The sequence below is a fragment of the Gopherus flavomarginatus genome, chromosome 1 (assembly GCF_025201925.1).
Source record: "Gopherus flavomarginatus isolate rGopFla2 chromosome 1, rGopFla2.mat.asm, whole genome shotgun sequence".
Lineage (NCBI taxonomy): Eukaryota > Metazoa > Chordata > Testudines > Testudinidae > Gopherus > Gopherus flavomarginatus.
The window spans coordinates 314,676,843-314,692,312 of record NC_066617.1 but is presented as its reverse complement, the minus strand read 5'-3'; the positions used below and the strand labels follow the sequence as shown (position 1 = coordinate 314,692,312).

General features: G+C 42.7%; 1 protein-coding gene across 2 annotated transcripts in view; it reads left to right on the top strand.

Annotated features, from left to right (window-relative positions):
• The window catches only part of KPNA3 (karyopherin subunit alpha 3), an 86,671-nt gene that overhangs the window by 59,717 nt on the left and 11,484 nt on the right, over nucleotides 1-15,470 (top strand). For both annotated transcript variants that reach the window (XM_050949249.1, XM_050949259.1), the window contains 5 exons: nucleotides 5,993-6,079; nucleotides 6,466-6,635; nucleotides 8,007-8,051; nucleotides 10,009-10,140; nucleotides 12,292-12,420. In XM_050949249.1, coding sequence (XP_050805206.1) covers nucleotides 5,993-6,079; nucleotides 6,466-6,635; nucleotides 8,007-8,051; nucleotides 10,009-10,140; nucleotides 12,292-12,420 — 563 coding nt within the window. The remainder of the gene's footprint in view (nucleotides 1-5,992; nucleotides 6,080-6,465; nucleotides 6,636-8,006; nucleotides 8,052-10,008; nucleotides 10,141-12,291; nucleotides 12,421-15,470) is intronic.

The following is a 15,470-nucleotide window of genomic DNA, read 5'->3' as shown; positions in this document are numbered from 1 at the left end:
AAGAAATTAGTAAAAAGGTGCTAGAAATAATAGTCGTGCTTTTGCTTGTAACCCTTAAGGTATTTGCCAACAATGATTAGCATTAGGAAATTGAGGCCTGAGTATGGAAGTTTGAAGAATCATCTTATGAGCATCACAGAAAATGTTAATTCTTTGTCACTCTTGAAAAGATATTTCCTGAAATTGATTGCTATTACTCTCCACAGGACTAGAACCAATAGGCTTGATAAATAATTCTTCCTACTTTAAAAAGATACTATAAATGTTATAGTTTTAAAAATGCTGTTAAATACAGATAGCTGCGTTAGGGTTGCACAGTTGAAGTTAGTCAGGAAATGCAATTGTTGAAGATTTCAGTAGCAGCTTTAACATGAGCACACTGTTCAGTTTATATAGAATTCTTGTGCTCATCATGACATCTTTGTGTTATGTCATAAGCAGTGATATATGAAGTTGTGTATTTAAGCAGAGTAATAAGAATAGGAAATCCGTACATATGACACAGCCCAATTAATGGTTTCATATAACTGACCACTGAGAGGCATGAGGGGAACATGTCCTCTCCCAAAATCTGGCTGGATGTCCAGCTCAGCTAATACCTGGTGGGGAAAATGCAGGGGTAGGATCAGTCCAGGTGTCTACTGCACTTTTAATGGGAGTGGAAGGGAAAGCGACTCAGGTGTCAATAGCTATATTTTGTTTCAGGAGAGAAAATGAGAATGAAAAGGGCAGAGGCTGGAGCTTCTGCTGTTTCCACAGGAAGAGAGGGGGAATAAGAAGCAAAACTGCCTCTAAGCTGCTGCTCTTTTAAGAGAGATGGGGAGTGAGGGAACAAAGGGTGCCTTGCTGCTGTTGTAGAAGGAAAGAGGCTCTGCTTTTATCTTGCTGTAGCTCCTGCTAAGGAGCTAGGAGGCTAAAGACTGTTGGCAATCAGAAGAAAACACCAGAAAAGGGGCAGTAGCATTAGGGGCCTCACAAAAAGAGATGGGGACTGACTATTTTAAAGAGGTGAAAACTGATGATTTTATTGATTTTTAGAGGGACAGATAATGCATGCAGTGCAATTTGGAAGACAGCATTAATTTTGTTTAGGAGAAGAGGAAAGTTGATTTTTGAGAGGAGATGCATTAACTAGCTTGGTGGGAGAATAAATTTTGTGGAAGAAATTGGTGTGGAGAGATTAATTGCGCTAGAATTTATTTATTTGGGGGCAAAGATGTGGAGGGAATAGCTGATTAGATGTGGCTGAAGGTGAAGTTGAGGGGGGATGGGAATTGAAGGATTTGAATTACTTCCCTGTAGTTTGTCCTGTACCTTCCAGAGGAAAGGGGGGAAGGAAAGGGTAAAAATGGTAACTGTAAGCTGCCCCTCCTTGCCTATCTCCCATGAGCCCAGCTACCCTTTCTGCTGCAGCTTGTATCTCAGCAGCCATGTTCATTTCTTTCTTTGCATTTCGTTGGGGGGCGAGGGTAAGAGGATGGTAGCTGTATTAGTCTCATAATTAGATATTTTCAACAGACGGTGGTGGTTTAGCCACAAGCTGCAGCTGAAAGGCCAGCCAGGCTTGTGGCAGACAGAATGTAGAAAGGAACTAAGTCCAAGGAGTGGTTCTTGTTTTGTTTTTGTTTTAAGTTAACAGATATATTCAGAATATGAATGAAAAGGTGTTTTTAACTTTCCCTTGTCCTTCCACTAGGAACTGCTTTTCATTGCCAAAAGATACATTGCATAAATCCCTCAATCAGTTTTGAACTGTTTTTAATATTAAACTAATGAGAAAAAAGGAAAGGAACATAAACTCTGGCAAGTCAAGTGTAAAAGTATATTTGGGTGGGCAAAAAAAGAATTTGAAGAGCAACTAGCAAAAGACACACAAACTAACAGCAAAAACATTTAAGTATATCAGAAGCAGAAAGCTTGCCAATCAGTGAGGACAATGGATGATCAAGGTGCTAAAGGATCGCTCAAGGAAGACAAAGTTGTTGCACAGAAGCTAAATGAATTCTTTGCATTGGTCTTCATTGCAGAGGATGTGAGGGAGATTACCACACCTGAGTCATTCTTTTTGGATGATAAATCTGAGATACTATCCCAGATTGAGGTATCAGTAAAGGAGGTTTTGGAACAGATAGATAAATTAACAGTAATAAGCCACCAGGACCAGATGATATTCACCCCAGAGTTCTGAAGGAACTCAAATATGAAATTGCAGAACTACTAACTGGGTATGTAACCTATCATTTAAATCAGGGGTGGGCAAACTTTTTGGCCTGAGGGCCGCATCAGGTTTCAGAAATTGTATGGAGGGCCAGTTAGGGGAGGCTGTGCTTCCCCAAACAGCCAGGCGTTGCCCGGCCCCCGGCCCCTATCCGACCCCCCCTGCTTCTCGCTCTCTGACACACCCCCCCCAGGACCTCTGCCCCATCCACACCCCTTGCTCTCTGTCCCGACCGCCTCCAGACCTCCCACCACTAACTGCCCCCTCACTGCCCTATCTAACCCCCCATCTCCTTTCTGACTACCCCTGGGGGACCTCTGCTCCATCCACCTCCACTGCTCTCTGACCACCCCTGGAACTCCTGCTCCTGACTGCCCCCGCCATCCCATCCAACCCCCCATCCACCTCTCCTTCCTGATGGACCCCCTCCAGCACCACTGCCCCATCCAACCACCCCTTCTCTCTGCCCCTGGACCCCGGAACCCCTGCCCTCATTCAACCCCCTCCCGTTCCCCACCCTCTGACTGCCCCCACCCCTATCCACAGCCCTGGCCCCTGACTGCCACCCGAACTCCCCAGTCCTCTATCCAACCCCTCCCCTTCCCGCCCCCCCCCCGCTCCCTGCCCCCTTACTGCGCTGCCTGGAGGGCTGGTGGCTGGCAGCACGGCTGCACCAGGACAGGCAGCCACACCACCTGGCTGGAGCCGGCCATGCACTGCGCAGCACAGAGCACCAGGTCAGGCTGGGCTCTGCAGCTGCACTACCCCAGGAGCTCACAGCCCACTGCCCAGAGCATTGCGCCTGCAGCGTACTGAGCTGAGGCTGCGTGGGATGGAGGACAGCCGGGGAGGGGCCGGGATGAACCTCCCAGGCCAGGAAGCCAGGGGCTGGGCAGGAGGGTCCCACGGGCTGGATGTGGCCTGCGGGCCATAGTTTGCCCACCTCTGATTTAAATCAACCTCTGTTACCAGATGACTAGAAAATAGCTGATGTGACACCAGTTTTTTTAAAAGGCTCCAGAGGCAATCCTGGAGGCTGGTAACCCTAACTTCAGAACCAGGCAAATTGTTTGAAACTATAGTAAAGAACAGAATTATCAGACATCTAGATTAACACAATTTGAGGAAGAGTCAGCACTGCATTTGTAAAGGGAAATCATGCCTCACCAATCTATTAGACTTCTTTGGTGGAGTCAACAAACATGACACGGTTGAGCAAGTGGATATAGTGTACTTGGACTTTCAAAAAGCCTTTGACAAGGTCCCTCATGAAATTCTCTTAAGCAAAGTAAGCAGTCATGAGATAAGAAGAATCAGTAACTGGTTATCAGATAGGAAACAAAGGATTGGGATAAATGGTCAGTTTTCAGAATGGAGAGAGATAAATAGTGGTATCCTCCAGGGATCTGTACTGGGACTAGTCCCATTCAGCATATTCAAAAATGATTTGGAAAAGGGGTAAACAGTGATGTGGCAAAGTTTGCAGATGATACAAAAATAGTCAAGATAGTGAAGTGCAAAGCTGACTTTGAAGAGCTACAAATGGATCTCACAAAACTGGGTGACTGGGCAACAAAATGGCAGATAAATTCAGTGCTGATAAATGCAAAGTAATGCACATTGAAAAACATCATACCATCTATGCGTACAAAATGATGGGGTCTAAATTAGTTGTTACAACTTAAGAAAGAGACCTTGGCATCATTGGGATAGTTCTCCGGAAACATCTGTTCAATGTACAGCAGTAGTCCAAAAAGTTAACAATGTTAGGAACCATTAGGAAAGGAATAGATAAGACAGAAAATGTAATGCTACTATATAAATCAATGGTATGCCCATACCTTGAATAATGCTTGCAGTTCTGGTCTCTCCATCTCAAAAATGATATATATTAGAATTGGAACAGGTACAGAGATGGGCAACAAAAATGATTAAGGGTATGGAACAGCTTCCATGTGAGGAGAGAGAAAAAAGACAGGGACTCTTCAGGTTGGAAAAGAGAAATGCAAGTTTAGAATTTGCAGTGTTGTCAAAATTGCAGAGAAGCCATAAAATCCCAGGATCACACCTGCAGTTTTTTTCTCATGTCTCAGTGCTAAAGCAGCTTTTTCAAGGATTTTGATACTATTCAGTAAGACAGTTCTGCGGCAAATTATCCGAACAGGCTGTTTTCTGTCAGGCTAGACAGAGTACATACAGTGATTTTACAAAAGGTGCAAGCCTTAGATGCCAGGTATGTGTGCTCACTGATTTTTCAGTTACTACTTCTTCAATTGTCGTTTTCCAAATCTAGTAATGTCTGTAGTCCTCGGAGTTATTTCCATTCCGGGCGTCAAACTTGATCTATTTTTGCTCCAGGTCCGTTGAAAAGAAAGTATTTTAAACTTTACACTTTTTTTGGGAAGGGGAACCCTCTAATTTTGTTCTCTAATTACTTAAGCAGATTTTTTCAAAAATTCACCTTCTGTTGAAGGGCAGATGTGAAACATTTCATCCCACTTCTAAAAACACAAAAGTTGTGCTATCAAAAGAAATAACACTTACTTGATCCTCCACAATCCAGACATGCTGGCTCTCTGTTCCAGCAGAGTTCTTTTAGGGGGGAGGGATAGCTCAGGGGTTTGAGCATTGGCCTACTAAACCCAGGGTTGTGAGTTCAATCCCTGAGGGGGCCATTAAGGGAACTGGGGTAAAAATCTGGGGATTGGTCCTGCTTGGAGCAGGGGGTTGGACTAGATGACCTCCTGAGGTCCCTTCCAACCCTAATAGTCTATGATTCTTTGGTTGAGCCACTGATTGTAAAGAAAGACAGGCAAGAATATTCCATTAAAGTAGGACCTTGTGATCCAGGTAGGATTGAATGTCACAGCACCTGAGGGAAGTGGAGTTTTTAGTTGTCAGTGTGTTGGATGTCCCTCATATCTGTTGAGCACTGTTACTAATCTTGAGGCAACTTGAACAAATTCTTTTGCAGTTCGTCTTAACTGCATGGAATTTTTCCATAGATTTTGTTCATTAATCTGTTCAAATGTTTTGGCTTACTACTACCTCATGTTAAATTATCAAAAAAAAAAAACAGTTGTGTCCACTTAGAATTTTTTTATATTGCAAATTTTCTATTTAGAAACACACTTTAATTTTCTTAGCTCTTAGTATTTTAATGTTTACAGTGTTTTCTCTTGTGAGTGCTAAGTCATTCAGCAGCATATTAATCAGTTTTAGTTTGCCCGACAGGTCTACATGATAAAGTATGATAGTATGCAAATGAAAAGTTTGCCATTAAGACTCCTCATGCTTTCAAGGAATGGGGTATGTGTGTAGGGGGAAATGGATGACTCAGGGGGAATAGTACCAATATGAATTCTTGAAGAGGTGGTTTTTCCAGGTCGTGGTTTTGAAGCACATTGTCAAGGCAGCGTGGGAAGCTTGTGTTTCTGCTCTGGTTATGCACCTGGTTTGTGGGTAAATAGAAGATCTCAATTTCCAGGACACTGGACTTTGTACCTTTAACTTAAAATTTTGTTTAAATGTATTGACTCGCACCTTTTGGGAAGGGAGGGGAGCTTAGATGTGGGGACCATTGTTTAACATTTGGTTATTTTCTGAAAAGAAACATTTTTGAGAATTTATGTATATTTATTTCTAACGTAAATTGTAAGGTCTTAATTCTATAACTTTGTCTGACATTATATACATTTTTAATAATAATAGACTAAAATGTTGTGTACAGTTTCTTCTATGTTCCACTAACGGTCGAATCTTTTCGTTCTATAGATGCAGTACCCCTCTTTTTGAGACTGCTTCACTCCCCACATCAGAATGTTTGTGAGCAAGCTGTGTGGGCACTTGGAAATATTATAGGTAAGTGCTAACTGTATTTTTAAAAGTACTTGAAATTAAATCAGGGGACACATAGGAATTTTAGATTCTGGCTTTTGAACATTGGCATTACCATATGAGACTATGTTTCCTCTATATTCTCTGGTTTCATATAATTTTCCACATGGCAAGAATCCATATGTATATACTAATTATTAAGTTTGGAGAGTTAGTAACTTCACTTGCTATAAGAAATTTTAATATAAATTTTATGCTTCCTAAAATATTTTTATTGAACAGCAGCTTTTGGTACCAAACTTCTGGTGAGGAAACATAGAATATCAGTATCCCAACATAAGTCATTGCATACATTTCAAGGTTTTCCATCTTTAATGTAATTTTTTTTAAAACAATTTTCATTTCTGTAGGTGATGGTCCTCAGTGTAGAGATTATGTCATATCACTGGGAGTTGTCAAACCTCTTCTGTCCTTCATCAATCCCTCCATTCCCATCACCTTCCTTCGGAACGTCACATGGGTCATTGTAAATCTCTGCAGGAATAAGGATCCCCCACCGCCTATGGAGACAGTTCAGGAGGTAAATAATTATAATAGGACTGATTTTTACACCTTATCTCTGAGCTACAGGAGAGTTTTTTTTGGTTTTTTGTTTTTTTTTTTTAATTCTGCTGTATGAGCTACAAATTAATGCTTGTTTCATGATACTGCCTGGATATTAATTACCAGTTAATAGAAGTATCAAAGTGGTGTATTTATGTAATCTAATTGGAGGTTATAACTAAGCTAATTATACCATTTGAGAGGGTGAATACTGACTAATTAGCCTTTGGAAAATGTGTTGAAATAGACTGTCAAAAAGTGAAGACTGTAGAAAGTGTTAACTTGAAGAGTTAGTTTAATTTGCAGCGTTTCATACTTTCACCAAACAAGAGACTACTACATACAAATAGCTATTCAAATGAAATTACTTTTAATTATATGAAATGTAAGTAAATAATTAAGTGGATGTGTCATTTTAATATGTATTTAAGTTTAGAGTACTTATCAAAATATATAGTGTCAGTGAAATGTCCCCATTTTAAAACTGAAGCACCTGAAAATACTTGACTGCCCAGATATAAAAAAAAATGCAGACTTGAAGACCGTTTCAGCCAACTGTAAAAAGAGGAATGCTGTTTTATTGTGGGTTATACTACCAGCCTATTTAAAGCTCGACTTTTAAAAAAATATATTCTGATGTCTATAGTCTTTTTGAAGCAGTTTGAAGTATCATTTTAGTGCAAAATGAAGTATGATGGGACTTCAGAATTGAGAGATAGTATAAGCAGAACACTTTTGTTTAAAAGTGAGAATGTACCAAACAAGCGTTTATGTATTGTAGTAAGAGTGACTTTGCTTTGGCTCTACACAAATTCATGTAAAAAAAAATTTTATTTTGATCCTAATAAATTCCCAAACAAGTGGGGGTTTTGTTGTGCTTACATTTTTATTGTACCTGGTAATTTTAAACATAAGCTTTCAGAAGTAGGTGCTGGAACTAGGGGTGCTGCCGCATCCCCTGGCTTGAAAGGGTTTCCATCAAATACAGGGTTTACATTTTGGTTCAGTGGTTCTCAGCACCCCGATAAGTAGCTGGGAAAATCACAAAAATTTATCTTTGCTCTTAAGTTTGCTTATTTTCCCTGAAATTGTTCTCTTCTCTCTCACTACTCCTTTAAAGTATAATGCAACTTTATTTTGCATTTGTACAAAAATCCTGCAAAATATTTTAATTTTTTTATGATGTTTGAGTGAATGCCATCTGTTAGGAAACAGAAGTGTATAATACATGAATAAATCCTCAAACCATACTGTTCTACATGTCCTACTCTAACTTGCTTTTACACAGCTGATGTTCCTTTGTGATGGACAGGTGCCACTATAATTATTGATAGTTTATTTTTTTCAGATTTTGCCAGCATTGTGTGTTCTTATATACCATACAGATATAAACGTAAGTAAAAATAAGACAAATACCTTAAAATTTTGAGGTTTTGGATTTTTTTTTTTGTTTCTCTAGAGGCAAAAATGTTTGTGGATTATATTTAAATGTTTTGTATGTTAACCTGAGTATAATTAAGTAAACACACTACTGTCAATATTTTCCATAATGATAGATTCCGGTCATCAGGAGATTAAAAGGGGAAGCACAAACACCGTTTCTGAAATTTAGAAACCTTTTAACCCTTAACATAGTAACTATGTACACAAAAGTTAGCTATTTAGGTTGCCGTGCCACACACTTGAAATTTGTGAGATGCCAGATTTACATTTGCCTGTGCTCCCTTAATTCTGCCTCTTGATTGTCCTGTTTATGAAATGTATGGAGCACAAGTCCTATGTGAAATACAGTTATGGTCTTGTAATTAGACTGTATCATAATATATGTGGAAAGGGGCAGAATTAAATTTTCAAGCAGCCAGCACCACATCCGTGTGGTCCCTGGAGGAGAGGGGGCAGAGGGCTCCGCGCCTTCCTCACCTGTGGGTACTTCCCCCGAAGCTCCCATTGGCCGTGGTTCCCCATTCCCGGCCAATGGGAGCTGCGGGGGATGGTGCCTGCAGGCAAGGGCAGCGCACGGAGCCCTCCCCTCCCCCAGGGGCCACAGGGATGTGGTGCCGGGTGCTTCTGGGAGCGGTGCAGGGCCCGTATTGCCACGAGGGTGGCAATCCCGCTGACCAGATCCAAAGCCCTGATGGGCCGGATCCAGCCCGCGTGCCATAGTTTGCCCATCTCGGTCTGGGAGGTGGTTCAGCAGTCCGCTGCACAGTGTGATGTGGAGGTGATGCTGCTGTTTTGATAATGGACCTGGCTCTTTTGAATGTTCGTTTTCAGTTAATGTTTTAGCATGTTGTCAACATTTCTATGGAACACAAGTTAGAGATGGGAAATTGTGACTTCACAGTTTATAACTTAACCAAACCTAAACAGAAATTCATGGGTCAAAGGAAAAATACCTCTCTAGTTCTGTAAGATTTCTCAGCCAATTTTCAAAGGTCGTCTGCAAGCACTGGAGAAGTGAGGGCTTCTGAAAACAAAAGTTTGCAAGAATCTCTTTCATGGAAAGTATTAGGCACCCTAAATAATAGGGGTCACTACCAGCTCTATCTGTAATATAAATAATCTCTGATCCAGAATAAACCCAGTGTATTAATATGTATGCATATGTATTCATGCATCCTTCAAGATTAGGATTAAAGTTTCTGTGTGTTTACTACATTCACTTATTACTGCAGTGTAGCAATCTCAAATAGACTGCCGTAGCTGTTTAAAAGCACCAAGTAACATTGCACAACAGTTTAGAACAGGAAGTGAATAAGATCTCTTCTAACTAAAATTGCAGTGAGAATTTTAGATAGGAATTGGACTAGTTCTCTGACTCAGTGCTCAGCTCTTAAAACCAACACATAGTCTCTCTTAATATGACCATAAGGCAACTTCTGTCTTAATCAACAGATAGTAACTCCAGCAGTAATCCTCGTAAAGTGCCAGGATCCGTTCAGTACTGTCTCAAGAGAAGAGAGAGCCACCTGCAGAATCACTATGGCCACTTCATCACCTAGGATTTAGGATTTCCTTGATTGTCTCCCATTGAAATACTGGCCAGGCCCAACTGTACCCAAAAAGTGTTTTGCGTTTTTTAATTAACCTTCCCCGCCTCCCCCCCCAAGTTGTGAAGAGAACGTGACACATTTCAACTGTTGATGGAACAAATGACCATCTATTTAACCATTGTAGTTGCCATCATAACATTCTAGCTGACTGTTTCTCCTGGTAGCATTTCTGAGCTCTCCCTATTGCTAAATTGCATGCTCTTTTTTTTAAAAAGACTTTTGAAGTGTTGATCATACAATTCAGATGCAGTCTTACGCTCAGAGTATAAGCTGTCTGTTCTTTTCTGCTTCCTGCAGATTCTTGTGGACACTGTTTGGGCTTTGTCCTACCTAACAGATGGTGGTAATGAACAGATACAGATGGTCATTGATTCAGGCGTTGTACCTTTTCTAGTTCCCCTTCTGAGCCATCAGGAGGTTAAAGTTCAAGTAAGTCTGTTTTTTTTATTTTATTGATAATAATTAAACAGATATGTTAGCAACAAGAAGAAGGTCAAGGAAAGTGTGGGCCCTTACTGAATGGGGGAGGCAACCTAGTGACAGAGGATGTGGAAGAAGCTAATGTACTCAATGCTTTTTTTGTCTCTGTCTTCACGAACGAGGTCAGCTCCAGACTACTGCACTGGGCAGCACAGTATGGGGAGGAGGTGACCAGCCCTCTGTGGGGAAAGAAGTGGTTCGAGACTATTTAGAAAAGCTGGATGAGCACAAGTCCATGGGGCTAGATGCACTGCATCTGAGGGTGCTAAAAGAGTTGGCGGATGTGATTGCAGAGCCATTGGCCATTATCTTTGAAAACTCATGGCGATTGGAGGAAGTCCTGTGTAACTGGAAAAAGGCTAATGTAGTGCCCATCTGTAGCTTGGTGGTTACCCGCTCCTGCCCTTTGCAGCTTAAAACAGCCCAGGAGGGGGCTGCAGCTGCAGCTGGAGCCAGAAGCCTGGGCTGATGGCGGGAGTGGCTGCAGCTGGGGGCTATGCCCCAGACTGAGCAATAAGGCTATATAAGAAGGTCAGGGGAGCCAGAAGCAAGGAGAGTCTTCCTCTGGCTGTAGAGGGAGAAGGCCTGGCTGCTGGGAACTGGACAAGGTACCTAGCTTGGAGCAGGGCTGGGGAAAGGCAGCAGAGCTGGGGAGCTCCTGCCTGGAAAGCCCCAGGCTGTGGCCTAGGATTAGGCCAAGAGGTACTGGGGTTGCAGGGTGCAACCCAGGGGTAGGCCAAGGCAGCAAGTCCAAACCCCTTTGCTGATGATGAGTGGCTGATACTGCAGTCTGCCCCAGGGCGTCGGGCTAGACAGTGACTGGCAGTAGCCAATACTGAAGCAAAGTGGGGATAGAGGGTGGGGGGTTCCCAGGGAGGGGAAACCCTAAGGAAAAGGGGTTGCTGCCAGGGGGCAGAACACCATGTAAAAGGGCACCTGGTCCAGGGAGTGACATGGGGGCCAGCCGGGACAGGTGGATTACTGGCCTGCAGAGGGCGCTCCGAGCTGGAATATTGAGCTAATTCCCGAAGTGACCAGCAGGAGGCGCCCCAGGGGGTGAGGCCGCCCGGTTACACCATCTTTTAAAAAAGAGGAGGAAGTTCCGGGGAACTACAGGGCAGTCAACTTCACCTGAGTCCCTGGAAAAATCATGGAGCAGGTCCTCAAGGAATCAATTTTGAAGCACTTCAAGGAGAGGAAAGTGATCAGGAACAATCAGTTTAGCAGGCCATCAGAAATAGATTACCTAAAGGATGTCTCCTCTGTTATTTGGTCCATGTACTACCTTGGGTATAGGAAGAAGAGTGGGTGCTGTATATGCTGATACCTAATCCTGGAGATAAGAATGGTCATTTTGGGACCTTTGAGTGCCAAAATAAACTCAGATGCTATAATCCTCTTTAGTAAAGAAACCATGGTGCAAAATAGGACCTTTTTGTGGTATTTGTATACTTGTCATGTTTCTTAGTTCTTATTTCCTTTGGTTCTCCTGAAGTCTTTTAAACCAATGTACTTAAAAAAATGAGTATTTTTAATATATTGTCAGTTGTAAAACATTAATTACTTGAATAATGAATAAAGATCTAGAGCCCACTGAGAGCACTTTGAGAGTCAGTACTTAGTAGGAAGGCGAAAAATGGGGAGTTCTGGTAATGTTATTGTAGCACAGATCTGAGCTGAATAGCTGTCTGGGGAGAAACAGAAAAAGCATGGGAACATCTAAATGTAACTCAAATCAGACCTCTGATTCATTGGTCTTCTCAGTCACTTTCTTCTCTTTCAGTTTCAAATTCCTTAATCTTTCTTTTTAATAACTTTGTAATCTTGCACTCTCCTTGACTTCTGATGGAACTTTTTCACTCAAGAAAATATTTGTACTCTGCCTTTTCACTTTGCGGAGAGGTGATGCAAGAACTCCATCCTGCTCACTCTCAGCATATTGTTGAGCATGGTTTTGAAGATACAATGCTGAATTATATTTTGGGAAATGACTGACTTAAAGGGACACCGTCATGGGTTTTTTTTAGTGGTCCTTGTTTTACCACAAGTAGTTACAATGCATGCAGTAATGTCTTATTACTTTCTTTTCTTCAAATGTAGACAGCAGCACTGAGAGCAGTAGGCAACATAGTAACTGGTACTGATGAACAAACACAAGTTGTTCTCAACTGTGACGTTCTCTCTCACTTCCCAAATCTCCTGACGCATCCAAAAGAGAAGATAAACAAGGTATATTTTGATTTTATTTTCAGTTTTGTTTTGTTTTTAGGTTAACAAAACAAAATATCCCTCCTTTAGGAGCACATGGCAAGCAGAATTCCCAACTACTTGTTATTTATTTTATTCTTTTTAACTTTAGGGAACAGTTAAAGCCTTCCATTAATAACCATGTCTGCATAGTGACCACAAACTATTCTCTTGAAGATATGATTGGCAATCCCACTTAAAGGGACTACTTTAATAAGAGTGGAAAATATTGTCTTTGCAGGTAAAAATGTTGCTTCTGTAAAATTTTACAGCTATAAATACCAAAGGTGAGTACATGTAGGAGAGATGTAGTTGGAACTCCTTTGCTTCAGACCAACAGGGAAAGCAATATTGAAACCTACACACTTTTTTTTTCCAGTTTTTACTCCTGGCAGACTTATTTATATAGTGCCAGAGGTGTGCACAGATTTAAGAAGACTGTGTGAGCTGGTGGTCTGATCCACCAACGGAGGAAAATTAAACTAACTCATGCCAGCTGCACAGATCTAGTTCCTTTTTCAGGGCTTTCTTTATTAATTCAGAAACAAATGTAAAGCAACCCAAAAGAGATTTACTTCCCAACAGGGCTGAAGATAAAAAGCTATCTCCAGAGCTTCACAGCCTTCCTCAGCAGAGGCTTCCCATTGTGTGCTCTTGCACGCTGTTTGTGGCCCGCTTCCGAGCCTTCTGCCTGACACATGGAAAGGCATCTCCTAGTTCAGAGGTGGGCAAACTATGGCCCATGGGCCTGCAGGACTGTCCTGCCCGGCTCTGGAGCTCCCAGCTGAGGAGGCTGTCCCCCCTCCCTCGCAGCTTCAGCTCCCTGTGCCGCCAATGCTCTGGCTGGCTCTAGCCAAGCTCTGAGCAGCATGGAAAGAGGGCGGGTAACGGGGGGGGGGGGGGTTGGATAAGGGGCAGGGAGTCCCGGGGGGCAGTCAGGGGACAGGGAGAAGGGGGCAGTTGGATTAGGAAGTGGGGTCCTCGGGGGGAGGTTAGGGGCGGGGGGTCCCAGGAGGGGGTGGTCAGGGAATAAGGAGCGGGAGGGGGGAGGCTGGATGGGTTGAGGGTTTTGAGGAGGGCAGTCAGGGGTCGGAAAGTGGGAGGGGGCGGGGGACAGGCTGTTTGGGGCAGCACAGCCTTCCCTACCCAGCCCTCCATACAGTTTGGGAACGCAATGTGGCCCTCAGGCCAAAAAGTTTGCCCACCCCTGTCCTAGCTCCTTGGGAGAGGCTGGGTCTCTCATATTTGCTCTTCTGCTTAAGAGGCAGAAAACCGTATATCCAGTTACCTCTAGGGCACATGACTAGGAACAAGCATGTGACCTGAAACTACTGCGTCCAGGTGTAAGGGCCCAAGGGCTGTAACAGGCATACAGGGACACACATGTTGGCTCCAGTGCCCTATTGTACATCGTATCTGTTTCAAGGAGCTTATGATCGAAAGATACCTATCCTAAGTGTAATCTGAGCATTGAAATACAGTACTTTGTATCACTTTATGAGAATTGTGAGTCATCTGCATTGCAGTTAATATTCATAAATAAGTATTATCACTTTCAGTTGAGCCCACAGGAAAAGCAAATGTGCCCTTCAAAATATTATAATTACTAGCGTATCGCTCATCCAGCACTATGATATTTGCTCTGCCACCTTCCCAGTTTTTGGCCCTCTGGAAAGTGTTTACCTATGCTTGATGATTTAAAGACAGCTACTGTTTATGAGTAGCATCTCTGTTAGTTCTGCTAAGATGGTTTTCTGAGCCTCACTTGAAGAAATGGAAGGCCATTGTTAGTAATTGCCCAAAATAAGTGCCATTTTAAAAGGAAGATGGGGTTTTCCTTTTTTGTGGGGAAGGAGACTGAGGTAGAGGGATTTTTTTAAAAGGGAGAAGAGAGTTAAATGCCTTCTACAAGCCCCATTTTTATACCAGGAATAAATCATACCTTCTACTGCGGCATCTGCAGAGCATCCTGAGACTTCTGACAGCAACTGACATCCTATCAGCTTCCTTTGCAGGATGTGTAGAGCAGAGAGTACCTTAAATGTTGACCACTAATGCCTATCAAACCATTAAAATGTCTCAATATTGCTTAAATAGTCATCATGGAGAATGGAGAAAGTGCCTCTGCTAGGATGGGAGCAGTTAGTTTCCTGCCAATCAAACATCCTGTCTGATGTTACTCAGTATGCAAATTATCTTCTTCATGGGAATGGTCACTCGGACTCTGAAATCCTGTTTCCTCCCAGTGAGACAGGCAAGGTCACTCCAGCTTTTTCACTCCATATAGCAGAGCACTCTTGCGAAGCAGACGTATGGCCTTCTGCCCAGCTTCCCTTTTCCTGTCATCGCCTTTGGTGCCTTCAGGTGGATTTGGATTCCTCTGCTTTGAAGAGAAGGGGAAAGACAGCCTGTGCTTCCTTTCCTCTCTCCTTCCAGCTTCATGTCAATCAACTTTCCTGTTGTGTGTGCAGGAAGTGGAGAAGTTTGGGAGTTAATGAGAGGAAGTACTCAAGAGCCTTTCCTCTGCTATGGTTACTTGTGTTTGTTTAGGTGTGGGTGGGGCAGTTCGTGCTCAGTAAACCCTGCCTAACCTCTCTCTGATTCCCCCTCCACCAAAAAGACAGGTGAATGGAGAAAAAGCTTCCTATCTTTCAGGATACATACACTTACTCCCTCCCCTGTGTTATCTGCAGAGGAGGTCTCCTGGTGACTGCCCTCTGCTCCCCCTAGCCCCTGCCAGTTGCTAGGAGCCCTGAAGGAGTTTTCTCTGACATATAGCTGCAGTTGCTGGTCTGTATCCTACCTACTTCTTGCTGCTCCCAGGAAGGGACTCTGGGAGCTGCTTCTTAGATATCATGACAAGAAGTGGGGCTTATTTCTAGCTTTATTTACAGGGGCCATAACCTCCTGTTTAAAAAAATGAACAGCCTACATTTGGAAGCTAGTAACCCTGAAGAGAGTGAGGCTCAGGATACAGCTGCTCCCAGAAAGGAACCATATGAGCTCATTATTTTGAGCTTTGAATTATTTTT